This window comes from Sebastes umbrosus, chromosome 13 (assembly GCF_015220745.1).
Source record: "Sebastes umbrosus isolate fSebUmb1 chromosome 13, fSebUmb1.pri, whole genome shotgun sequence".
In the NCBI taxonomy this organism is placed as follows: domain Eukaryota; kingdom Metazoa; phylum Chordata; class Actinopteri; order Perciformes; family Sebastidae; genus Sebastes; species Sebastes umbrosus.
The window spans coordinates 29,801,492-29,827,325 of NC_051281.1; the positions used below are offsets into that span (position 1 = coordinate 29,801,492).

Genomic DNA, 25,834 nt, shown 5'->3' on the forward strand with positions numbered 1-25,834 from the left:
ATAATATATTTTGGTCTTTTTTATATATGTCCCTGCACATGTCTTCACTTGTTTTGTAATCACTTTATAACACAATAATTTTTTTTTTTAAAAGTAGTAGTTTTATGTGTTACTTTCTTTTTTTCTCGTAAAATTATGACTTTACCCTCGTAATATTATAACTTTTTTTCTGGTAAAGTCATGACTTTATTCTCGTTATATTAAGACTTTTTTCTCGTAAAGTTATGACTTTATACTCGTAACATTAGGACTTTTTTCTCATAATATTACAAGCATTTTATCCTGGAAATCTCAGTTTTTTTCCCCTCAATGTGACCCTAATACTCCGTAGTACATTTACACTTTGTCCCTCACTGCATTAGACTTATATACTATATACTTAGACTATAAACTGTGTTAACTTCATCACAATGCTCAAATGTTTTGTGGCCCAAGACAGATTTTTGTTTGTTTGTTTTGCCTAAAATGGCTCTTTTGATAGTAAAGGTTGCTGACCCCTGCTATAGGCTAACATTATTATCTCAAAAAAAGTCAGCTAATTAGATAATAATATAATAGCATATATTTTTTTTACTGTTGGTTAGCTATGTTATTTTGTTAGATGAAGGTGTTCTCAGAAATCTAACATTAGCAGTGATTCACATGGGGTGCTTCTTACCCCAAATTAGGGGGGTGTCTTGCCTCAAAAATCCTACTCTTACACTTTCACATGTTACAAAAAAAATATTTGTTATTTTTTTCTTCAAACTAATGGACCACCCTTCATGTGATTCTCATATTAACAGTAAAAAACGTTTGTATATGTAAATCCTTGTAAAAAAACAAAACCAAAAAAAACCCACTGAAAGCTTATGTCGTACTGTCAAAATATCAAATGACCTCAAAACCTCTTCTTTTGATTTCCTCCTTCCAGTAAAATGATGTTGCCACTATTCAAAGATTAGCAAGGCCACTGCCAACCAAGTAAAAAGCTGAAATGAAACTTAGCTCTGTCTAGTAGTCAGAAGGGGGGGTGTCATACCTGTCTTATCTCACAGGTGCTTTATTCTATCATTCCAATTTGTCATTACTTTGTCAATCAATTTGTATAATGACTTCATATCATTCTTTTCTATTTCTGTTTTAATGGGTGCTTTTTGAATACAAATGTATTGGGGTCCTGGTTGACCTCCATGCACCTTAGGTGATGGATGTTGTGGAAGGGAAGCCCATCTATCTATCTATCTATCTATCTATCTATCTATCTATCTATCTATCTATCCATCCATCCATCCATCCATCTATCTATCTATCTATCTATCTCTCATTGGATGCTCTACTTCAGCTCAGCTTTGTTGTAGCTTCTTGGCTGTTGCTATCCGGTTGCTATGGTCACAAGCAGCGCTTAGCAACCGTAACCCTCGGCGCAGGCGCAGTCTGCATCAGTGTTGCATTGTGGGATTGCAGAATATTGACATAGCAACCAGGCGACAGATCCACCAGTTTGTTTCACTCCATATTAGTTTTTGCTGTCTCTTCTGCTGCTTGTTGAAGCTTCTTAGCTTTACTTTGGACTGCAGCCATGAACGGAACAGTGGTGAAGAAGACCCAGGACACGCTGGGCAGAGTGATCAAAAAACCACATCTCACGGAGAAGCTGCTCAGCAAGCCGCCGTTCAGATACCTGCACGACATCTTCAGTGAGGTGAGACTGAGATGCTAACGTTACCATAACGTTAGCAAGCTGACGGTGGTTTAAATAGCAACACAAGGCACCTTTGCCAATACATGTGAAAAGGCCAACCGGTCCCACGTCATTTAAAAACAGGAACAAACGAGCCGGGGATCTGGCTCATATAGCAACATTAGCATGAGCTACTTTATGTGAGCTAACCACTAAGTTAGCTAGCTAACATCAACTCCTCAGTCACTAACGTTCCTGCCTCTGCAGCTCTCCTCTAGCCATCAATCTGTCTGCCGCTGTACCAAGCAGTTCAGCCATTAAGGTCTACCACGAACCAAAGAACTAGTTGCTAGCATTCACCAGCCATTAACTGTTAGGTTGCCTGGTGAGTTAATACAGTGGGTTAGCTAGTTAGCTAACGGTAGCTAGCTGTGGCGTGTCTACAGCGTCTTCTAGTTGCTAGGCACGACCTGAGCACACACACACACAGGGATCAAACCACTTCTGTCCACTAGATTCAAGATTCAAGAGTTTTATTTGCAATTGTATTTGCCACCTCGAAGTACGTTGGAATTCTGAGCAGTTTAAACCGAGTCAGCTTTAAGAAAAGAAAAAAGGTAGAAAAGGCACAAGGTAATTACAGTACAAAAGAAGTAGCACATTCAACTCAACACAATAAATAAATCAATTATTAAAATATAAAACGCCCTCAGTGTAGTCAATAAATAAACTAAACTACCCTCTGCATAGGAACGATACCCCAACAATACTAGTATACAGTATATCTGCTCCATGACCATGTTAAATGAACTTATAGCTCTCAACAGTGTGACAGTGGAAGGCAGCATATTGCACAGCATTTCAGTCCATTCAGTTCAGGTGTACTGTGTCTCAATAATGGTATGGAGGTGAGGTGTGGGGTATTTGTGTCCCTCTTGAATGTCTTTATGGAGGTGAGGTGTGGGGTATCTGCGTCCTTCTTTAATGTCTTTATGGAGGTGGGGTATTTGTGTCCCTCTTTAATGTCCTTTGCCACCAGTCTGGTTGTAGCTTTGAAGAAGCTGTTGTGAAAGCAGAGGTGCTCTGTGAGTGGAGATGCTCTCTGGCCTGTGGTGCCTCAGGTTGTGTCCTGATTCCCTCCACCTGAACAGAGAGTGAGCTGGGTGCTGTCTCTGTGCCCTCCTCCTGCAGCGCTCTATTTGTTGTTACTATAAGCTAACAAGAGTGAGACGATTGTGTGTACTAAGTTGGCTAAATTGGTCTGGTTCTTCGAATACGTCACATTGAGATCACGGATGCTGAGCAGCTTAATGCAGCTGGGCTGTTTGATAAGACGTTGTGCTATAACGTTCAGTAATCGCTGTGTATTCTTTCTGTGTTGTTCAAAGCTGCTTGCAAAGTGGAGGTACACATATGTGAGCAAGTTACGGGTATATGCCCTCTCTGTGTGCTTTTTTGAAGGGCTGAGAAGCTCAGTGATGGACTCCACAGTCAGATTCTTTGGCAGTTGGTAACACTTTAGCCAGCCACAGCAGCTGTTACTGTCGGGTCAGGTCAGCTTCTAGGTAGCTACCTTCTAATCTCAAACGTTGGTTTTCATCTACTTGGTGTACAACATAAAGGTGATGGAGTGGATGAGTTAGATGGTATAAGAAAGTTGTTATTCACAGATAGAGATAGGTAGAATAACGTACCCTTAGTTAAAATTGTCCTACATTTTCTGATACATATTGTATAGTTATGTGGGCATTAGGACGCCGCAGTCAAGTGGTTCCCGAAGAAAGTTAAAACCAAAGTTGTGTTGGTATTTTATTTGATAATGCCAACACATCATCATCCTGTCAGCTTTGGAAACGCCCAGTAATAGTGACTGCGAACTGTGTCCTAAACTGTCATCTAGTTTATTGCTATTACTGAGATGGATCAGTGTGAAATTGAAACAAATAACAATTTATCAACACAAACACTGAGAGAAAAAATATGTGTGTAGTAGTAGGCTCGGTAACATGGATGAAATAGATGTGGTACCAAAACTGTGCTACGTAAAATAACACGGAAAACACTGCATCAGCTCTATGGCTCATTCTGTTGTTGTCATTCAAACAAACACTTATGATACTTTTGTTCAGCAAGATAATCTTCACATTTGAACACCACTTCTATGATTTTTGAAGGGTGAATCCAAGTAAGGAAAAGTAAAAAGCTTAAAAATGTTAGGCTATAAACAAACTACACCACGGTTGCATGAGCGCGAGTATACACAACAAGGATGTAAAGGAGGACTAGTCGGCGTGATAACGTTTGTAGTCTCATTTTGCCACTGGTTACATTGTAGAACAAAACGTTATAATCTCTTCAGCTTGTGTTAACCACAGACCTTATTTCAGGTGTCTAACTAAAACCCATCGACTTCCAGAGGAGAGAACTGGAAGTGCTTAAATGCCAACTCATTTCTGTGTTTTAGGACTAATTCCTGTAGCACTCTGTTACTTACTTATTACCATTCATCAATGGAAATATTTCATGCGAGAAATGTAATCCAATCTATATTATGAAACAGCTTTATCTCAACTATGCCTACATTTTCTTTCTTTTTCATTATTATCTTTTTTTTTACATACAACAGAATCCTTTGACACAAGGTGTCAAGCACAGTAAAATCTGTTTAACCTTTTTTCCGCCTGTTGAGTAGTGTAATATTACTGTAGGCTCATGAATATTTGATAAAGGGAAGCTTGTCGGCATGTGTCACTTTGTTCCTCTGATTAGCAATGTGTTTGACTGCAGGAATGGGCTATCAAACAACTGTATTTTCACCGTGGATATTAAAGCATATACCCCTTGGCTTGAACTGGACTATTAAGGCCAGAATGTTAATTTCAAGCATTCATGAATCAACTACATACTGGGAAACCATTGAAATAGATTTCAGAAATGAGGACTTGTTTAAAGCTGATGATGTGGTATAGATGCCTAATAGTGGTATGTATTTTTAAGTTTTAGGTATATGTAACGGTTGATATTGCAAATTATCTGACAACTGAGTGTGAAACCTTTATTTCTCACCACTTTCAGGTCATCAGGACCACTGGTTTTATGAAAGGCCTGTATGGAGAAAATGAAATGAAGCCAGATAATGTAAAGGTAAGTTGACCACACTCTGTCCACCTGGTTAAACGTCTGTAACCTCTGGCCTCCTGCTACACAACACTGATATCACTATTCTTTGGTTAACAGTGCTCCCCTCATATTCATTTGTCTCTGTTAATGTGCTTGCTTGTATACAGAATGGGCATTTATGTCCTAAGCAGCAGCCATTTTTTGTGTATGAAGTCCCTTGTGCGTTACATGGGACAGTCTGAGGGCGTCTGTGTGGGAGTAACTCTACACGCTGTCTGTGTGACTCACTGAGTGAGAGGATCTGGCAGGACATGACTGAGATGGCCTGCCAAGGTGTCAGAACTCAAGTGTGCTGTTTGAGAGATGACCCCGAATCCACTCTGGATAGAAAGATGATGGGGAAGTGTCTGGGATCATTCTTTTATGTGTGAGGCAACATCAGGCTTGACTTAAACATCGCTTTCCTAACTTTGTAAAACAAAATGTAACAAATAAATACATAGATAACATAACATAAATTTAATGAATTGTTATTTATTATTAAAATAATAAATAAATATTAGATCGTACACCAACAACTTGGCAAAAACATATTCAAACTCAGATGCAGCAGGCTGATAGAGTAGGAACACTGCTTAGCCGGGTCATTTGTCTGGAATATGGTCTTTTTTATTTACATGCATACAAGCATTAAATCAAAGGAGGGGTGGGTATTTGTTCTTAATTTTGTGGAGGCAGTCCTTGTTATAAATCCAGGTTTTGCATGTCATCCTTCCTGCTCCCTTACAAAAGCCTACATTTCACTCATTGGCCCTTGGAGATTCAGGATATGCCCCTGCTGTGCAGTCAAAAAGTCTTTTTTGCTAGGGAAGGTTCCTAACAGAGTGAAATGACCCGGAAGTACCTCAGTAGCAGCCATGATAAGAGCTGTTTGAATTCTCTAGATGCTAAGGAAAGGTGCTTCAATGCTTCCTTTCTCATCTCCTTTAGCAGAGGATACACTGGACCATCGTTTACCAAAGGAAAGGAGATAATAAAATCTCACAATTCCTTGCGGTCACAACATTTAAATCAACGCACCCTTCTGCCGTTCATGAAAACAAACAATATGCTTATCTTGCATATCATTCTCATACAGTCATATACTAATGGTATTCATGGTGATAAATATGAGTGGACAGTGACAACCACTTCATTTCACTTTATTTTTAATTATTTATTTCGAACATGTAACAAATACCTAAGTAAAAAATGAAACAAGAATAACAAATAAATGAACAGTAAACGTATAGCAAACTGTCAATTAGCAAATAATCAACAAAAAAAGGAGTAGGAAGAAGAACAGCCTACACATGTGGTCCTACCCCTTCTCTATAACTCGAACAATTAACTCAATATTTATCATACACTGATCAGCCATAACATTATGACAGCACTGGCATCCTGACCAGTCTGCGGCTACGCAACCCCATACGCAACAAACTGTGATGCCCTGTGTGTTCTGACACCTTTCTACCAGAACCAGCATGAACTTTTTCAGCACTTTGAACTCCAGTATCTCTTCTATTGGATCGGACAACACGGGCCAGCCTTCACTCCCGATGTGCATCAATGAGCCTCAGGTCTGACGCTGTCGCCGGTTTTACTACCTTGGACCACTTTCGGTTGGTCCTGACCACTGCAGACCGGGAACATCCCAAAAGAGCTGCAGTTCTGGAGATGCTCTGACCCAGTCGTCTAGCCAGCACTATTTGGCCCTTGTCAAAGTCGCTCACATCCTTACGCTGGCCCATTTTTTCTGCTTCCAACACAAAGTTCAAAGTTCAAAATGTTCATTTGCTGTCTAATCCCCCCCACTGCCAGGTGCCTTTGTAACGAGATGATCAATGTTATTCACTTCACCTGTCAGTGGTCTTAATGTTATGGCTGATCGGTGTATATTCCTTTTTTTAATTTCAATTCCAACCTTGGTGATGAAGTGATATTTTTCACCGGTTGTCCACGTTAGGTCAGATAATCCTTTATTATATGTTGATGTATAGTGTCCCAGCAGCAGAAGAAACTGCTGTATCTCTAGTTCACACTTCGAGGGTCGCATCATAATTACAGAGCCTATAGTGAAAGTGCAGTCGGATTCTCTCAACACCGCAGTTGTCTTTTCCTAAGTCCTTCTGAATTCTTCTTCTCATCTTTCCTTGACCTCATGACGTTTTCCATCGAGGTCAAGGAAATGTGGTTAGGAAAGACACTAGGACGTCATTTTTTTACTTTTCGACCGCAGCCCTGGATTTCATGTTCAGAAAGCTAACCATAACCCCCGGTAATGTGTTTTTTTTAAATAGCCTGGTCAAGAAGAGGAGAGGAATCAGAGTCAACTACGCATGACTATCCACACTATGTAGAATTGTAGCATGCCCAGAGTATTGAGTACAGAGTGTTAAACTCTGCAAGCATATGTACATCTCAAGGGTGTAACCATTCTAAACCGTATTGGAAAATAACTCCCACTGGAGGTCCTTAACTTTCACAACCACATCCTGTCTCTTATCTGTCCTGTGCACTCTCCTGTTCATCACAGCATCTTTTTTTTTCTTTCTAGGATAAGGACTCTAAGATAGTGTTCCTCCAGAAAGCGATAGATGTCGTCATGCTGGTGAGTGGCGAGCCCCTGGCGGCAAAGCCAGCACGCATTGTGGCCGGCCATGAGCCTGAGAAAACCAATGAGCTGCTGCAGGCCATGGCCAAGTGCTGCATCAACAAGGTCTGTGTTCTTGGGAGATTACACACACACACACACACACACACACACACACACACACACACACACACACAAAAAGGAATTGGAAATTGAAAACGCTCACTCTCCACTTCTCCAATGTCTCCAGTCTCCATTCTGGAGAAATAATATCGTTATGACCCTACATAAAGAGAAGATTCAGTGTGTGTTATTTTTCACATCAAAATATTGTACTCTTGGGAAAATTGTCTCGTCACCACAGGGAGTACTTTGAAATATTTTAATTGAACCCTGGAGATGGAGTGTAAACAGATGAGCTGGTGCCAGGGGGATAGTTGTTCTTTAAACAGTATTTTGATTTCATATCATGTAGAATGTATGATCTTATTAATTAGATCTTATGCAACTGTTTTGCAATAGCTGTTACGAAGACATCTGGTTACATTTGTAATAGAGATAGTATTTCAGGATTTTCAACTATGAAATCAAAGTAATGAAAAACTCACAAAAACATGAGAATGACACCATTTAGCTCTGAAAGTAAGAAACATAGTAATGGGTACGCTGAGTCTGTCAGACAAAGCAGCTGGTCAGATATGTGCTACATGTGCTGCCAATCACTGGGGTAACGGGCGAACTCCGATCAAATTGTCAAACTAGGCAGCGCTGATCAATTATGAATCAATATTATGTTACTGTAATGCCTATTTCTCTCCTCAAATGTTTTCAGAAACATATTTATTGTATTGTTTAGCTGTAAAATTAGAAAGTTTGCTCCAGCCGGTGGGTGGCTATTTCAACATGAAATTATTTCAACCGAGTCACAAACGTTCTCATTTTAAAGCTAAACAGTGCACTAAAATATGTTTCTGAAAACATTCGAGGCAAGAAATAGGCATTACAGTAACAGAATATTGATTCATATTTGACCAGCGCTGCCTAGTTTGACCGTTTGATCGGAGGGCCTGGGGTTTCGTGAGCAGTGATTGACAGCTGCGTTGGAGACTCCTCGTCTCTCATTGCTTGTTTTCTTATGTGCATTTTGAAATCTTGCAAATGCCATTAGGAGCACTAGGAGGACACAGATTATTTCTCTCATGCAGGATATAAGGACCGTTTTATAAAAATAACTTTTTTTAATCATATTTGCTCAAAGTTACCGACTGCAGCTTTAACATTCTCTAAACTGTAAATGCAATTGTCACAACTCTATTGCATGTCTGCAAAAGATAGTAACTCACCCAAAACATTTCATTCATGCTTCAAAACCTAGTTATTGTTTAACCGGATTAACGATTAACGATTAACGATAGCGACTGCCCAATAAACAGTGTGTGTATTTGTGCTACATTAGCAGCTCTAGCATTGTCGGAGGCTTCTTGTTTGCCGCCGCCGCCACACACATACAGTCTGTCAGCGGGTGTGTGTGTTGGCGGTGAGTGTGAGGTTGTTAGTGGCGTTCTAGCTGTGAACGTAGGTGTAGCAGTGTGTGTACAGTTTATTTGTCGGTGAATAAATGCTACGAAACTACAACTCCTCCGCTCCGCTTAAGCGAGCCGGAGAGACCGGAGCCAACTTCCTGTATCCTGCAACTCCGGCTTCGCCTCTTAAGGTGGGTTGTTAAGGTGGACCAGTTTTTTCTCCTTAAAGTGACGAGCCGCTCAGCTTTTTAATGAATTATAAATATTTCTTTTAACCGGTTTAACCGATAGCGTTAATCGGTTAAAGCGCTTAATGTCGGTTAACAGTTAAACGGTTAATTATGAACATCCCTAATTTGTGCAACGTGTTGCATGTACTGTAAACAGAAAATTCAGCATTCTTTCATGTAAAGCCATATACATGTATGTCTGACAGATATTGATAATTAAATGGATAATTTTGCATGTGATGGCTCAAATGATGAAAGAATGTTTAGAAGAGGATGACGATTTCACTGAGAATCAGCTCATCGGTTTTGATCAGCAAGCCATGCGCAAGTGGTTATCGTGCAAATTGTAGACAATTGCACTTACTCTTTTGCACCCATGTGCCAAAACATGCAGTTTGCTTGAATGAATGAGAAATTCAAATCTGTTGTGAAAAATAAACTAATTGTTCAGAGATTTGAACTTGTTGTTTTGAAAAAACAAATCAAATTCAAAAATTGAGCCAAAGCAAATGATGGAAAACTGTAAACTGAATGATTCTCTTGCACTTGATTTACAGATGTCTAGTGACGATGCAGTGAAGCGAGTGCTTGCAGGGGAAAAGGTGGACATAAAGACCAAGGCCAGCACCTCCAGGTCCCAGGACAAGGAAAATAGGGAGGGACGTGAACGTCAACTGGATAGAGAGGTGAGACTTTTCAGCCCTCTCCAATCATGGAGTTACACACTGCTTAAGCCTACATTTGGTGTGAAATGTACTGTCTGTGTTAGCATTCAACTGCAGGCGTGGTTTAAAAAAATCAATGACATGACCAAATGATGAGTTTCCGAGTATTAAATCGTACCACCCTATGTGTTGGCTTGAACTATTCCAGGAGAAGAAAAAGATTACGGAGCGCAGCGGGAGCCGGGACCAGAAGGACCCAGACCAGCCCAAAGAACAGGAGAGCCAACGCAGAGATGAGGAGAAAGAACACCACCGTGGTGACAGGGAGCGATCTGACAAGCACCAGCGCAGTGAACAGGACCACCATGCCAAAGACAAGAGCCGCGACCGGGAGCGAGACAAGGATAAAGACAAAGGACGAGTCAAAGACAGGGACAAGGAGAAGGACCGAGAGAGGGACCGAGAAAGGGAAAAAGACAAGGAGAGAGACAAAGGCCGAGAAAAAAGAAGAGATAGGGATTCTCGCGGAGACCGGGAAAAAGACAAGGACAAACGAAGAGACAGAGACAAAGAGTGGGAGGAGAGACACAAAAGTGCAGAGAGTGGTGATAGCAAGGTATGTCCCTTAAAGCAGCGGTAGGCAGAATGTTTTTGGCATCATTGGGAAAAAAATCCATAACAACCTTTCAGCATATTGTAATTCAAGTGTTCTGAGAGAAAACTAGACTTCTGCTCCTCCTCATGGCTCTGTTTTCAGACTTTAAAAAATCTAACTCTAAATCTAAACTTTGACCAATCACAGGTCACTTTAGAGAGAGAGAGCGTTCCTATTGGCTGTTCATTCAATGGAGGCAGCTGTCAATCACTCGCAAATTCCAATCAAATGATCAAACTAAGGAGCGCTGATCAAATATGAATTAATATTCTGTTATTGTAATGACTATTTCTCGCCTCAAATGTTGTCAGAAACATCTTGTAGTGTACTGTTTAGCTGCACAATGAGAAAGTTTGCTTCAGCTGGTGGGCGGTGCTTGGTATTTCCTGAGCTGATCTCAGCATGGCGGCTGGGTCACAAACTTTTTCTACAAGATGTTTCTGAGAACATTTTATGTGAGAAATAGGCATTACAGTAACAGAATATTGATTCATATTTGATCAGCGTTGCCCTCAGCGCTTGATCGGAGTTTGCAAGTGATTGACAGCTGCTCAGAGACGGCAAGACTCCAGCTCGGCTATGATTGGTTGTTTTACTCCATTCTGTGAAATCTTACAGATGCCTATTAGAGCACCGGAGGACACAGAGGCGATGTTTTTGCAGATTACCTGTCTCATGCACTACTGTCAGGATATAGTGACCGTTTTATAAAAATATGTTTTTTTAAATCATATTTGCTCCGTAATGCCTACTCCAGCTTTAACCCCACTCACATCTTAAATGTTAGCAAGATATTCTATTATTTACATTCTGTGTGTATGTTTGTGCTTAGGCCAGAGTATCAGAGGAACCACAGCAAAAACCCAGCCCTGAGCCCAGCAAAACAGCCAAACCTGTGCCAGCGGTAAGTCCTATCTTTTGGCAGAAATTTCACACATGATGTAACGTCTATCATTGGGACCGTTTGATTTTCTCATCTACAATCATGGTGTGTGGAGTTTCCTGTATGTGAGGTCTGCCAATTCAAGAAACATAGAGTTGGTCACTGATTTTACATGTTAAAGTAAACATGACATTTTTTGCAAAAAAACCTTCAAATTCTATTTGTTGTTATGTTGTGCCTCTTATTCTTGCAAGGAACCAAAGCCAGATTCTGAGGTATTCAACCCTGCTCAAACAATCAGTAGAAAATTAGAGCTTTACAGTGTATTGCATTTTAGTGTTAGAATGTAGTGACTAGTATTGCAATGACCTTGGTGTGGCTGGGTACATGGTTTATAGTGTATAGCAGACATGAGGTCTTGTGTCCTCCTATTATCTGCATAATTGATAAATGTGACTATAGGGCTGCACAAGTAATCAAATACTAATTGCGATCACGATTTTAGCTTTCCACAATTAAATGAACGAGATCGACTGTGATATTGACGTTTAAAATGCTCCGCTCATAGAAAACTCTCATGACGCAATCAAATGTAGTCTTATGTAGGCGATAAACTTGAATAAATCCAGTTGTTTGAAGGAGTTGTTTTCACAGCAATATAAAATATATATTAGAGAGGAAATTATGACCTGCTTAACTTTCTCAAACTAGCTCTAAGCAGCTTATAGTATATAATTATATATTATATAAAATAAGAACTACTACTAATGCCAATATTTCTTTAATCAAAGCAAATATTTAAATAAAAATAATCTTTTATTTCCTAATCATTTGAATTGTGTTTTTATTCAAATAACCACTATAGATGACAATAACAAAGTAAAAAGACAACATTTGTAATTGCTGACGGTTGGAATGTCGCACAATATGGAAGTGAAAGCAGGGCTCTGTTTATTTAAATGTGAAATGGCAATAAAAATATTTTGGCCCTAATCTATAAATAATCCTGATAAATAATCATGATCTCAACATTGATCAAAAATAATCGTGATTATCATTTTGGTCATACTTGTGCAGCCCTGTGTGACTATTTAGTGCATGGTGTAATGCTGTGCTCTTTGCCTGTGCAGCCTGCAGAAGCAGTTGAGAACCAGGTATGAACTTATGCTACGATTCACAGTTTTCTACATTACCAGCTTTGCTTTGTTGCTTTAGGGGGGTTCATTAAATTCAATGTTTTTGTATTTTTACTATGATACCTCCTATATTTGACTATTTGTCAGTAGTTTAAAGGACATAGGACAATACATCCCAACAGGTAGTGAGTGATGTGTTGCCTTTCAGTGCTAACTGTCCTGAAGTTATTTCCTTCTCTCTGCTTGTGTTTGCTCCTCTCACAGTCTGACAGTCCAGCTAGAATACCTCGGCCTTCATCTGCTAAAGGGCAGAGGCGGAGACCCAAAATTGGAGGTCAAGGTAACCCCCTTCCAATATTTTCTCCCCCCAAGCACCCGATTTGAATCACCTACACCAATGAGGCATATCTCACATAGTTAATATAATAGCTGCACTTAAATCATTTACAGGAGGGCTCTTTAGTACGTCCAAATTGATTTTACAGTTGACGGCTTTCTATTTGCACTCCACTTGTCTAATAAAATCGTTGACTGGTTTCCCTTAGTGGGAGGTAGGAGTGACTCATAAGGATTACTGTTGGCAGAAGAAATACATAAAACCGACATTAAGAAAAACTTTTTTTTTACAAAAAACATTTTCCTAAATATATCACAAGTACACACAGCCTATTGGTTCATCTGTTTTTTATACTCCATACTTGCATGTCACATTGCTCCATAATGATTTTCATAGTTGTATTAGAAAGGAAACTAGCAACGCCTTGTTTTTTCTACTCTCCCACAGATGAATCTGACAGTGAGGGAGGTAATTATTTTCATCTTTATCATCTATAAAGGTTTTAAACATTCACACAAGAATTGTCCATGTGGGAATGGTATGAACATGACAGGAGAGTTGGTGCGCTTGATCTAAAATGCGTTTTGATGATTGCGGTGGTAAATTTCAATAATGGAAAGAGAGAGTATTGAAAGTGATCTCCCCCATAAATAACCCATATTTGGTTATGACTTTTAACTTGGCGCCCTACTACGTCAGTTCTGAAAGCACAAGGCATGAAATTAATAATCTAATCTGACTCAGGGACGGCAAAGGAGTGTCTTCACCAAAATGTCAGTGCTCTTTTGGGTTCAGGCTGAGTCACAGAGTGAGCGCAATCACTCACTGAGTAACACACTTATTGATTTAGGGCAACGACATTCTTTGTTAAAGTAGATGAGCAAGTCAGTCAAGTTTATTTGTAAAGATACAATGTGTCATGGTCTTTATAGGCGTACAATAGCAACGGTTCCCGACCCAGCCCAAACTCTCCTAGAAGACAAGGACAAAACTCCTTAAAGAAGGCCTTAGCACAACAGAAAAACAAGGAAGAAATCTCAGGAGATGCGAAACAAATAGACGTCCCCTGGTCCTAACACAGTCATGTGTGCAATTAACTACATACAGGAGCCGTAGGTGGGAAAAGGGCATTAGCAGAAATAAACCAAAAGTTTAAAATTCCAAAAAGGTTAAGAGGTTAAGTCCTGAAGGATACATTCCATTTATGGGCCCAAACTTAAAGACTAGTTTTAAGGCCTTTACACTCCGGGGCCGTTTTTTTCATGCAATTAATTCACACATCAGTATATTTTTTCGTACTGTTGTTTTTGGCTTAAATACTTTCATACAGAACGCAAATATTTGGCAACGTAAAAGCGACGTAATTTCTTTTTCAGAAGGAGGTAGATTTTTCTGAGCTTTCGCATCGCGTATAAAGGCATTAACCCATCAAGTTGTGCCAATAGAGTGCTACAGGAATGAGTCCCAAAACCCGGAAATCAGTTAGCATTTTAGCACTTCCGGTTCCCTCCTCTGGAAGTCAATGGGTTTTTTGAATGGAATTTTAGTTAGATGCCTGAAATAAGGTCTGTGGTTTTGTTCTACGACATAAAATACATCAATAAATACCCCCCTAGTGAATTATGAAGCCTTTATGTGTCTTAAAAAAAGCGGTTGCTAACAAGTGAGACTACTAAACGGCATCACGCCAACTCGTCCTCCTTTACAGCCTCGCTCATGCAACCATGGTTTAGTTAGTTTATAGCCTAACGTTAGCTTTTTACTTCTGCCGATTGCATTTACCCTTTAAAAATCATAGAAGTGGTGTTCATTTGTGAAGAATATCTGGCTGAACAAAACATGTAAGCATCATTAACGTTTGTTTGCCACAGAGCTTATTTTCTGCAATAATCCAAAACCCAATGGAAGAATCCCATTGGGTTTTTGTCGAGGGAACCCAGGGCGATGCTAACTTCCTGGTTGGCCTACAAAAATACGTCATCCCTGGAGCACTCTATAACAACAACAAGGAGGCTGCGTAGTCTGAACCAAGATGGAAAACTTTATTACTCCTTTCAACCTTGACAAAGGCAGCGCAGACCAGATCCACTCCTTCCGTTCTTACCTTTCACAATAAAAGCCATAGACATATAATATTCGCAGGCAAGTATTTTGCATTTTCATGTTGCTCCCGCTGTGTAAATGGGTTGGAAGTCGATGCAAGGAGGCTACGGCTGAGGATACATGGCTGAATTTAGAGTGGCTTCCTCAGAGTGGTAGCATTTAAGCCAGAGAAAAGGACATTGGTATGTATTTTTTATGAAGGTGTGTACCTAAGTGTCAGTGTCCACTATGCTAAGGACAGGTCTAATCCTTGCTATATTATACTGAGCTAACTACAAGTCATTGTTGTCCTTTCACAGACGGAGATGTTATGTTAGCCCAGAGACTTGCCCTTCAAGAAAACGGAGACACTGCAGGCTCCTCAGTGCCATCCGACATGACCTCCAGGTCAGTACAGTCAACACTGAACCACTATACTGTACAGGGTATTCAAACATTACTCTTCACTTACAAAAAGCACAGCTCCCATTAACTGTTTGTCACGCAAAAATATCTCCCTGCCACTACTTAAGTGTAATTTTGGTATTTTTCAACCTGGACTCTATTTTCCCATGTTTTTGTGACTAAGTGACTAATGGGGACAACAATTTTTGAGGCTGGTCCAGGTTTCCCTTTTAAGCTGCTCTCCCATTTATCTGTCAAGCATGTACATATTCCAGGCTTGGCACAAAATGATCAAAACCTGAGGGAAATATTATGCAATATTGTACAAATAACATTTAAGCCCCCGAGACCTGCAATCCAGACCGACTTTACTGTCTTTTAGAGGCTGTAGCATGTTCAGTTTTAGAGCTATAGTGAAAGTCCTGACATCATATGAAACTAAAAAACCTAATCCACTGGTACCAACCCCATCATACTAGCTCGTCGGGAAGGAGGCTAAATAACACTCCAAAGTTAGGCTAAATTTTGGTGAGGAAAAACTGGCATAGGCATTTTCAAAGGGGTCCCTTGACCTCTGACCTCCAGATATGTGAATGAAAATGGGTTCTATGGGTACCCACGAGTCTCACCTTTACAGACATGCCCACTTTATGATAATCACATGCAGTTTGGGGCAAAAATCATTTTAATGCCGTACAAATGTGTTATTTCCGCCTATTCTAAAAATGGTGTGTTTGAATATTTCTGCATACTGGGGTCTCTAAACAGTAATAACATACATTGGGTATGACTGGAGATCTGAGACTCCATTGAGCCCAACTGTATTCATGTGTGATGGTGTTAGTCCCCATAGTAGCCATTTCAATGACACCATTTTTTGAAACTTACCCCTCACTGTATAAAATGACCTTTGGTGACCTCTAGGATAATCACAGCCTCATGAAACTTTACAGCCACAAACTAGAGACCTAGAGCATTCAGAGGATGGATGGATGGATCAGACTAGAGACCTAGAGCATTCAGAGGATGGATGGATCAAACTAGAGACCTAGAGCATTCAGAGGATGGATGGATCAAACTAGAGACCTAGAGCATTCAGAGGATGGATGGATCAGACTAGAGACCTAGAGCATTCAGAGGATGGATGGATCAGACTAGAGACCTAGAGCATTTAGAGAATGGATGGATCAAACTAGAGACTTTCCTAGCTAGATTGACAATAAAGGGCTTTCTGAGCAGTTTACACAACAGAAGTGTTCGCCGTCCAATTGCAGAAAAATGCAGTTCTTGCAGAAAGTTTTTGATACCAAATCACAGCATGGCTTTTTCTATGGTGTTCTTCAAGGGCTTGGACACTTAATGTGGTATTTTGGAGGGATCGGAGAGATTTTTGATCATTGAGTGGTTAAAAAATGGTTAAATTTGACACCAAATCTGTTTAACAAATGGTATCAACCCAGAAATTGCCGCAATAACTTATGAGACATAATAGAGCATGGGGATGGCCATCATATACTTCCATCATAAAACCCTCATACACTTTTACAACACATACAACTTGACTCTCAGTGCAAATTAATCTTCAGGTTCCCAGCTTTCCGATGATGTGCACCACTTCTATGTGACATCTACTGTTGACCTGCTATCTCCCCCTACAGACACCCTGTCCCCCCCTGAAAGAGATTAAAACGAGTCTGTTACGGGTCTCAGAGGGTTAATAAATAATACATTTATAAAGCTTATGAAGTTTTTGTTGAGAATGTTGACAAGTTGATTAAGTTATGTGATCATTTCTGAGGCTGTAGTACAAATGTTCTTGCATTGCATTGTATCAAATTGCTTTATTTATTTCAAATGTAATCGTTTTGCTTTTAGAAATGCAGGTTTGTTCCTGGGCCTGATCCAGGATCAGTTCCAGAAGATTACACAGTTTAATAATTGCCTTTTCATTTGGATAATTATGAATGTTCTGTTCTTTAACTGACTAATCAGCGACAACTGCGGTTTTACTGTTATTAATACGGTGAATGTTGATTGTTCCAAGCAACAGTAATCATCCTGCAATGTGAATGACTCAGCATGGCTGTCACTAATCAGACATTTGGCAAATCACAGAGAGCTGTTTACAGAGGATTTGGCTTGTAAAGGAAGTCAAGAAAACAAAAAAATATCATAGCTTGTGAAACAAAATAAGATTACTTGTTTAAATGGAAACATATTTAGTGTAAAAATGGTTAGTTTAACATGTTATTTCAGTAATGTGTATAATCCTTTCAATCTACAGCAACAGACGAATACCACGGCCCAGCAGTGCTCGTCCAGCACCTCCCCGAGTCAAGAAACAGGAAAGTTACTCTGATGTGACCCCAGCTGAGAGGTGATTCCACCACACATGTTCACTAAAGTCTCATTTATAGTGGCAACGACGAAATCCTCCTCTTTTTGTGTGAATACTAAGGCTGTCAACCGATTCAATTATTTAATTGCATGATTGTCCATCGTTAATCGCAATTATGCACAAATTAATCACACATTTTTTGTCTGTTCAAAATGTACCTTAAAGGGAGATTTGTCAAGTATTTAATCCTCTTATCAACATGGGAGTGGGCAAATATGCTGCTTTATGCAAATGTATGTACATATTTATTATTGGAAATCAATTAACAACACAAAACAATAACAGATATTGTCCAGAAACCCTCACAGGTACTGCATTTAGCATAAAACAATATGCTCAAATCACAACATGGCAAACTGCAGCCCAACAGACAACAACAGCTGTCAGTGTGTCAGTGTGCTGACTTGACTATGACTTGCCCCAAACTGCATGTGATTATCATAAAGTGGGCATGTCTGTAAAGGGGAGATTCGTGGGTACCCATAGAACCCATTTACATTCACATATCTGGAGGTCAGAGGTCAAGGGACACCTTTTGAAATGGCTATGACAGTTTTTCCTCACCAAAATTTAGGAGTTTAGTTTGGAGTGTTATTTAACCTTCTTCGTGACAAGCTACTATGACATGGTTGGTACCGATGGATTCCTTTGTTTTTAGTTTCATATGATGCCAGTATCTTCACTCTAGCCTAAAAAAACAGCTCGCTACAACCTAAAAAACGCAAGTTACGTTAATGTGTAAAAGAAATTAGTGGCGTTAAAACCAATTTGTGTTAACTTTGACAGCCTTAGTGAATACAGTCCTGGTGTGAACACAAGTCTCGTCCCTGCCAGCAGGAGAGATGGATCACTGCTTACATTATTAAACAAAAATGCAGTGAACCCACTGGTTCAGACGGATACTGTTAGTAATTGTGTTATAATTGAGCAAGTGGAGCAGGTCTAACCACTCAACAGTGACGTTGCATAAAGGTGACTACAAGATGGCACATGTCTCTCCCTACAGCGTGTACCATCTACGTTTTCAGTTAGAAATGAGTCAAGCTCCCTGTCTTGCTCTTCCAGGCTGTCCAGTGCCAAGCCCTCTGCACCTGTCATCATGGATGGCAAGAGGCTGTCTGAGGACGAGGACGATGCAGATGAGCAATTTCTCGTGGAGGAGGCGGTCCTTCCGCCTTCAGACGCTCCTGAGATGGAGGTGGTAAGTGACTTGAACAGCGGGTTGTTCAAATACCATGGGAAAACATTGTATAGTTATCTACTATTTTTTCCATTTCAGGGGCCTGCACAAGAACTCGACAGTGGAGACAAACACGGTACACATGATTTGTCTCTTTTTAGTTTCCCCTTATTTCTTATTTTGGAAGGACTGAATGGACATTTTCTCCACTATTCTTCTCACTGTTTCTCTCACTATAGGTGGCCTTGTGAAAAAGATCCTTGAGACCAAGAAAGACTATGAATTGTCCCCATCCTCCTCCAAATCTAAAGAACAGGTATGTACAGTTACAGTAGTAGTTCTTTTGCTCCTCCACTAGAGGGCAGTATCAGCCTAGTTCTCCACCTTGTCAGTGACTCGGAGCTTAAACCTCGCCATCAGTTCTATCAGCCATTCTTTCTGGAGGGGTTTGCTCTCCAGGGCAAATGTTTTTAACCGCAGTGAACGGCCCAGTGAAACACTGGTTATTATCAGAAGAAAAGATGTAAACAAATGGAGTGGAGAGGTGTAATTGTGCCGCCTTGTAACCACAAAAATGTTCCCCTTCAGTGGGGCTGAAGGGCTAATGACCAGACAAGCAAGTATGGCCTCCAACAGACCACACACACAATTGAGATACACACACACACACACTGAGATGTCTGGAGCAAAATGAGCTTGTTTTCTGGGGTTGCTCAATAGCTTAGGTATGCCTAATTTGATTACAGACTTCTCTGTTCTGTGTGCAGTTTGAGGGTATCTGCCATCTCGGGGACTAGCTTTTAGAGCAATCCTGTTCTGGCTGTTCACATTCCTTCCCCTGGTGTGGATTTATAGGTTATTCCAGAAAACAGACAATGCACAACCAGTTTGAGGTTTTCAGTCCTGCCGTGTTTTGTCTCTAAACATCGTCCATTAAAAGTCCGTTACACAGTTATCAGGTTTTCTTGTGAAGTTTCTTCTCATCTTCTCTTAGACTTTATATTAAATACGCTTTTTTTTTTTTTTAAGGTGACGCATGACTGCTGCTCATGCATTCCTGTCTGTCAGCTTATTTATCAGCCAGAGAGAGAGAGAGAGAGAGAGAGAGAGAGACGTCTTTCATCATTATTTGGGGTGTGAATCAGTGTGAAGCTTACAGTTTGGTCTGTTGTCCATGGCGTGAGGTGGCGTACGCTGTCTGCTTTGGGGTGGTCCTCTTCACTGAAGCGTACTCTCCCGGCATCCCTTCCTAGCTGACCACCCTGACTCTGATGGATGCACTGTTTTGGACTGTCACTCATGCAAATAAAGGCCCCCCGATCCATCCCCTCCGAACTGCGGCCTCAGACACCGTCCCTCGTAACTCACACCTGAAGTTGTCACAGCTTAGCCACCAGTAAACTGAAATAGCCTGAGCAGCATTTAACTACATGTGTGTGTGTTACTGGTAGTTTTACACATCTCTACCCACCTCAACACTTCTCTTAAAAATTATTTATTAGGGCTGTCGATCAATTAAAGTATTTAATCGCGATTAATCACATGATTGTCCACAGTTAATCACAATTAATCTCAAATTAATCACACATTTTTTTATCTGTTCAAAATTTACCTTAAAAAGGGAGATTTGTCAAGTATTTAATCCTCTTATCAACATGGGAGTGGACAAATATGCTGCTTTATGCAAATGTAGGTACATATTTATTATTGTAAATCAATTAACAACACAAAATAATGACAAATATTGTCCAGAAACCCTCACAGGTACTGCATTTAGCATAAAGAAATATGCTCCAATCATAACATGTCAAACTGCAGCCCAACAGGCAACAAAAGCTGTCAGTGTGCTGACTTGACTATGACTTGCCCCAAAATGCATGTGATTATCATAAAGTGGGCATGTCTGTAAAGGGGAGACTCGTGGGTACCCATAGAATCCATTTTCATTCACATATCTGGAGGTCAGAGGTCAAGGGACCCCTTTGAAAATGGCCATGACAGTTTTTCCTCACCAAAATTGAGCGTAAATTTGGAGCGTTATTTAACCTCCTTTCTGACAAGCTAGACATGGTTGGCACCAATGGATTCCTTAGGTTTTCTAGTTTCAGATACCAGTATCTTCACTTTATAGCTTTAAAAATAAACCCGCTACAACCTTAGAAATTGCAAGTGGTATTAATGTGTTAAAGACATCAGTGGCGTTAAAATGAATTTGCGTTATTGTGTTATTATGGTGTTAACTTTGTTAGCCCTAGAATTTATCTAAAAATGATGCAAAGCAAACATACATACACACACGTGCAAAACATCAAAAAATAGCAGAGCTCTTTGTGTAACATGAGCATAGCATTTCTAGAGGTTATCCTAATTTTCTTAATGGAGCCTCCTTAGTTTTCAGGGGATCCAAACCTTCATGTCAGAGTATCCTGTACGGTCAGCAAAGGCAGCTTGAAACAGGTATGTCTGCACATAGGAGCTGTTCAGTCCGCCCCTCTATCATTATTGGCCTTGCTTCATCAGCTGTATAAAGAACTATAATGACTTCCTTCCTGACATGAAAGGGTGGAGAGGTCAGCTTAATGGAGTCGTTTTTTTTTTTTTCTTCTTCTTCTTGTAATCACGGTAAAACACGCAGGGTCAAAAATGTAAATATTGAGCTTCCACATTCTATGTGGTGTGACCGACGGGTTTGAAATTTCAGCTGCCGCTATTCATTTTCTTAAACGCCGTTGTTTATCAAAACACTACATCTGAATGAATCACAAACCGCCTTGATTTAAAATCCAACACCATGTTCAGTCGCCTTTTGACCATTTTGTATATTTTCTGAGAAACTAGTAATATGTTATTACCCGTTCTGTAATTTATGTTCTTTGTCATTTCTGAATTAATTTAGCTATTGTTAATGCCTAGCTGCCCCGTTGCTGTTCTGGTGTAAATAAAGGGAATTCTTAAACAGTCAAATGATTGTGTTTCACCATGTCCCACCACAGTGTGTGTGACTGAAGAATTTGCTGTATATTTATGGGGATGCCCTTCCTCATGACCCCTCGGCGGTATTGTATATTATTCCAAGATAGTTCCCTTTTTATTTAGACAGAATCTGCCCCTTGCAGCAGCTGCGTTTTCATAAGAATTTTTTTGTGTACTCTTTCCCCCCTTTTCTCTACTCCCATCAAATTAGCCTTGATGAAGGTTTGTAATGTATAAATAAACCCTGTGGCATACAAATGGATGGCTGCTGAGTGAGAGTCACGGAGGAGAAGGGCCAGAATACTCTCTGCAGAATTGTCAAGAAAATAAATACTCCTCTCTGCAGACCTCTGTGTCTTTATAAACATCCAGCGCTTTTTTGTTTTTTTTGTGGAAACATAAGGAAATGGCCCTGTGGCATTCCATTAGTCATATTACTTTTGTAGAGGTCATATTGACTTGTCAGAGTAGCTTGATCAGGTTTATGAGGAGTACCTACTAGGGCTGGGACGAGACACCTATCCTGATTCGATACTATCACCATACTTGGTTGCGGATTGCGATTCTACAAGTATTAGGATTTGATATTACCAGTTATTGTGATTTTTGTTGACTGTTTTTAACACTAGACCATGGGGAAAATGTTGAATCATACACTTCTAGGGACTTTTACTTTGGAAAATCTCTAAATGAATCCAGTAAAAATGTTTGATTTTCAGCATGTATGTAGTCAGAGATGTCCTGAAGTCAAATATATCAGTCATTGTCAGGAATTATTTATTAAATCTTTTTCCAGCAACCCAAAAATCAAAGAATAAACAAATTAGTGGTATTTTCTTTTTAATTTATAAGGGACATGTAATGTTTTATACTTCTGGTGAATATAATCCAATCAATCTTATTTCTCTATATGTATTTTGTATATACAGTTCCCTTTGTTAACACCTTATTTTGAAAACCGGACGTAGTCACACGTGTATACTTCCGTTAACTTCGCCAAGTCCATCGCTAGCTCCCCCCGCTAGCTCTGTTCTCTTTATACATCCATGGTCAGCTCCATCGCGGCCGTTTGAATGCATGTAACATAAATATCAGTATATGGGTGCTCTACAGTTGTAGCGTCGGCCCATTTGACCACGGAGATGAGAGCGACGGAAACGTTACCGCGATGCGATAACGTTTCATGTCCGTGACAGAGTTAGCATACAGCTTTAGCCAAAGTGTTTCCATCCTTTACTGGATGTGTAGTGTTTACCACGCTGGATTTAACATGTGAGGGTGCTGCTCGTATCCACGCAGACCCTCCAACGTTTTCTGCTCTTTCGTCGTATTTGCCGGTTTCTGCTCGCTGCGGCCGACTACTGTTTGTTTTGAGTGACGGATACAGAACGAATCTGACGTCACATTACTCAGACTACAACAATAAAAGGTGGTAACTTCCTTCTACTGCCGTGTAGATTCAAATATATCGATTCTGGCATTACAAAATCTATTTCAAAATCGTACAAAAAAAAAAAATCGCGACACATAGGTGAAGCAGCCACAATCTGTTACCAGACCAGACCTTGACAACACATTTATGAACAGAAGTCGTATCTTCCAGTCCTTAAAAATTTCTTTTTCTCTCCATGAGAATGTTTAAATGATGAGCCACCTTTTTAAAAAAAAATAAAATATATATATATATATATACAGTTTCCATTTTCAGTTATTGCAGTGGTCCCTCTGGAAGTGTCCTTTCAGTTCACCCCGTAGCCCAGGGTGGTGATCTCAGTTGTCTCCCCAAGGGGCTACAGTGACCTTGCAACAACATCCTGTAACCTCAGTGGCCGTAAGCTTTTCTCCTCACCTCACTGACTCCAAGCTATTTTTATGATCTAGCTAGACTTTTGAATGGCCCTCTCTGAAAAATGGCGAGTAAGCTCATAAACAGCGCCCAGAGCCAGTTCTCATTTTACTGTATGCTTCGCTCCCTGGCTCACCTCTCAGATCTTCTACACATTATAAGAACCATTGGGATGCGCATCAGTGTCTTCAAATGCTCACCAGTAGCCAGCAGAACAGTTCCCAGAACCTCTGAAGTTGTTGCATGTGGGCTTCAATCATTTATACGTCCTTTGACAAATCCTTTATTTTTCTCATTTGTGTTTGTGATGATGAAAGAGCAGTTCATAAAGAGTGACATTTGAGCTTGCTGTGCCACAACTTACTGTCACCACAATAACTTGAACTTAAATTGATTCAGCTTGGTTGTGGGCAAAGCAGCTCTAATGAGAGGTTTGTACATTTCATCCTCCAAAGGAAGCTGATTAATGAACAGTAACGAATGAATGAAGCCTCTCTCCTTATGATGGAAGCTAATCTCTCGCTGTCAGCTAGCTTCTAAATTATTGTTTTCCCAGCTAATGATACCCTAGAGGTTGCTCCGCCGCTGACAGGTTCTATGCATGCACGCCATTTCTCTTGTTGAAGGAGACTGACGAATGTCTTCCTCCTGCCTCAGAAAATCCCTATAAGCAGTCCATAAATCACATTTTTGCACGCTTTTCCTAATTAAGCTGATTCGACGTGTGATGACTGGGTGAAGTTCACATTGTAGTGCACCTTGCAGTTTTACAACAAGCAGAGTTAAAGTTAAAGGGGAGCCAAATCTGAATTTTCTGATTTAGGCAGCCCACAAAAAGCTCATAGGATTCACATGTCGCCATTAAAGTATTTATTTTAGGGCTGTCAAAGTTAACGTCATAATAACACGTGAAGCAAATTTGTTTTAACGTCACTAATTTCTTTAACGCATTAATGCAACTTGTGAGTTTTGGGTTGTAGCGGACTGAGTTTTAAAGCTAGAGTGAAGATACTGGTATCATATGAAACTAGAAAACCTATGTCATGCTAGTTGTCACAAAGGAGGTTAAATAACGCTCCAAACTGATGCTAAGTTTTGGCGAGGAAATTCTGGCATGGCCATTTTTAATAGGGTCCCTTGACCTGAAAATGGGTTCTATGGGTACCCACGAGTCTCCCCTTTAGAGACATGCCCACTTTATGATAATCACATGCAGTTTTGGTGCAAGTCATAGTCAAGTCAGCACACTGACACACTGACAGCTGTTGTTGTCTGTTGGACTGCAGTTTGCCATGTTATGATTTGAGCATATTTTTTATGTTAAATGCAGTACCTGTGAGGGTTTCTGGACAATAATTGTCATTGTTCTGTGTTGTTAATTGATTTCCAATAATAAATATATACATACATTTGCATAAAGCAGCATATTGGCCCACTCCCATCTTGATCAGAGTATTAAATACTTAAAACATGTCCCTTTAAGGTACATTTTGAACAGATAAAAAATGTGCGATTAATTTGCGAATAATTGAGATTAGATATTTTAATTCTCCAATTTATTTGTGCAGTTTCAGAAGATAGAGACATCTCACGCTACAGGACGATACTGTAGGTATAAAACACCTCAAACCGAGCTACCTCCACTTGTCATTAGTCCACCTGCCCTTTCTAGCGCCAGCCAGAGGCTGTGTCTTCCCCATTGCCTGAGGCTCTCATCACTGTCTGAGATAATGGGAAAACCTGCCCCGTCTCCACCCCTTTTCCTCCTCTCTCTCACCTCCTACTCCTCTGCGGTCGCCACGTCTAAATATTGTTCTGTGATCTGGGTGAGAAAAAGGAAAACTAGGAGCACACAGGTCTCGTAGACCCCGACAGAGACCTCCATAAAGCTGTGATTGATATCCACCTGGACGGAGTGCACACGAACTAGGGGTCATGTTTTCACGCCAAGTTTTTTATTTTCCAACAGAGAAGGAGAGAGGGAGGGGGGGGCGGCGGGGTAGCAAGGGGACGGCAAATAGACTGAAGCCATGGGTACTGTCTGGGCCGTGCAGACCAAACTGCAGCCAGGCAGGCCGAATGAGCCGTAGAGTGTTTGTTTAG

General features: G+C 40.3%; 1 protein-coding gene across 3 annotated transcripts in view; it reads left to right on the plus strand.

Annotated features, from left to right (window-relative positions):
- Window positions 1-1,440: 1,440 nt before the first annotated feature.
- traf3ip1 (TNF receptor-associated factor 3 interacting protein 1) overlaps window positions 1,441-25,834 on the plus strand; it is a 32,187-nt gene continuing 7,793 nt past the window's right edge. Inside the window, exons 1-14 of one of the 3 annotated variants that reach the window (XM_037789138.1) lie at window positions 1,441-1,684; window positions 4,739-4,807; window positions 7,383-7,544; window positions 9,729-9,857; window positions 10,045-10,452; window positions 11,324-11,395; window positions 12,505-12,528; window positions 12,775-12,850; window positions 13,295-13,315; window positions 15,250-15,337; window positions 17,619-17,711; window positions 18,798-18,933; window positions 19,012-19,057; window positions 19,152-19,228. In XM_037789138.1, coding sequence (XP_037645066.1) covers window positions 1,562-1,684; window positions 4,739-4,807; window positions 7,383-7,544; window positions 9,729-9,857; window positions 10,045-10,452; window positions 11,324-11,395; window positions 12,505-12,528; window positions 12,775-12,850; window positions 13,295-13,315; window positions 15,250-15,337; window positions 17,619-17,711; window positions 18,798-18,933; window positions 19,012-19,057; window positions 19,152-19,228 — 1,524 coding nt within the window. In that variant the 5' untranslated portion in view covers window positions 1,441-1,561. The remainder of the gene's footprint in view (window positions 1,685-4,738; window positions 4,808-7,382; window positions 7,545-9,728; window positions 9,858-10,044; window positions 10,453-11,323; window positions 11,396-12,504; window positions 12,529-12,774; window positions 12,851-13,294; window positions 13,316-15,249; window positions 15,338-17,618; window positions 17,712-18,797; window positions 18,934-19,011; window positions 19,058-19,151; window positions 19,229-25,834) is intronic. The other 2 variants (XM_037789139.1, XM_037789140.1) reach the window with 2 other exon arrangements.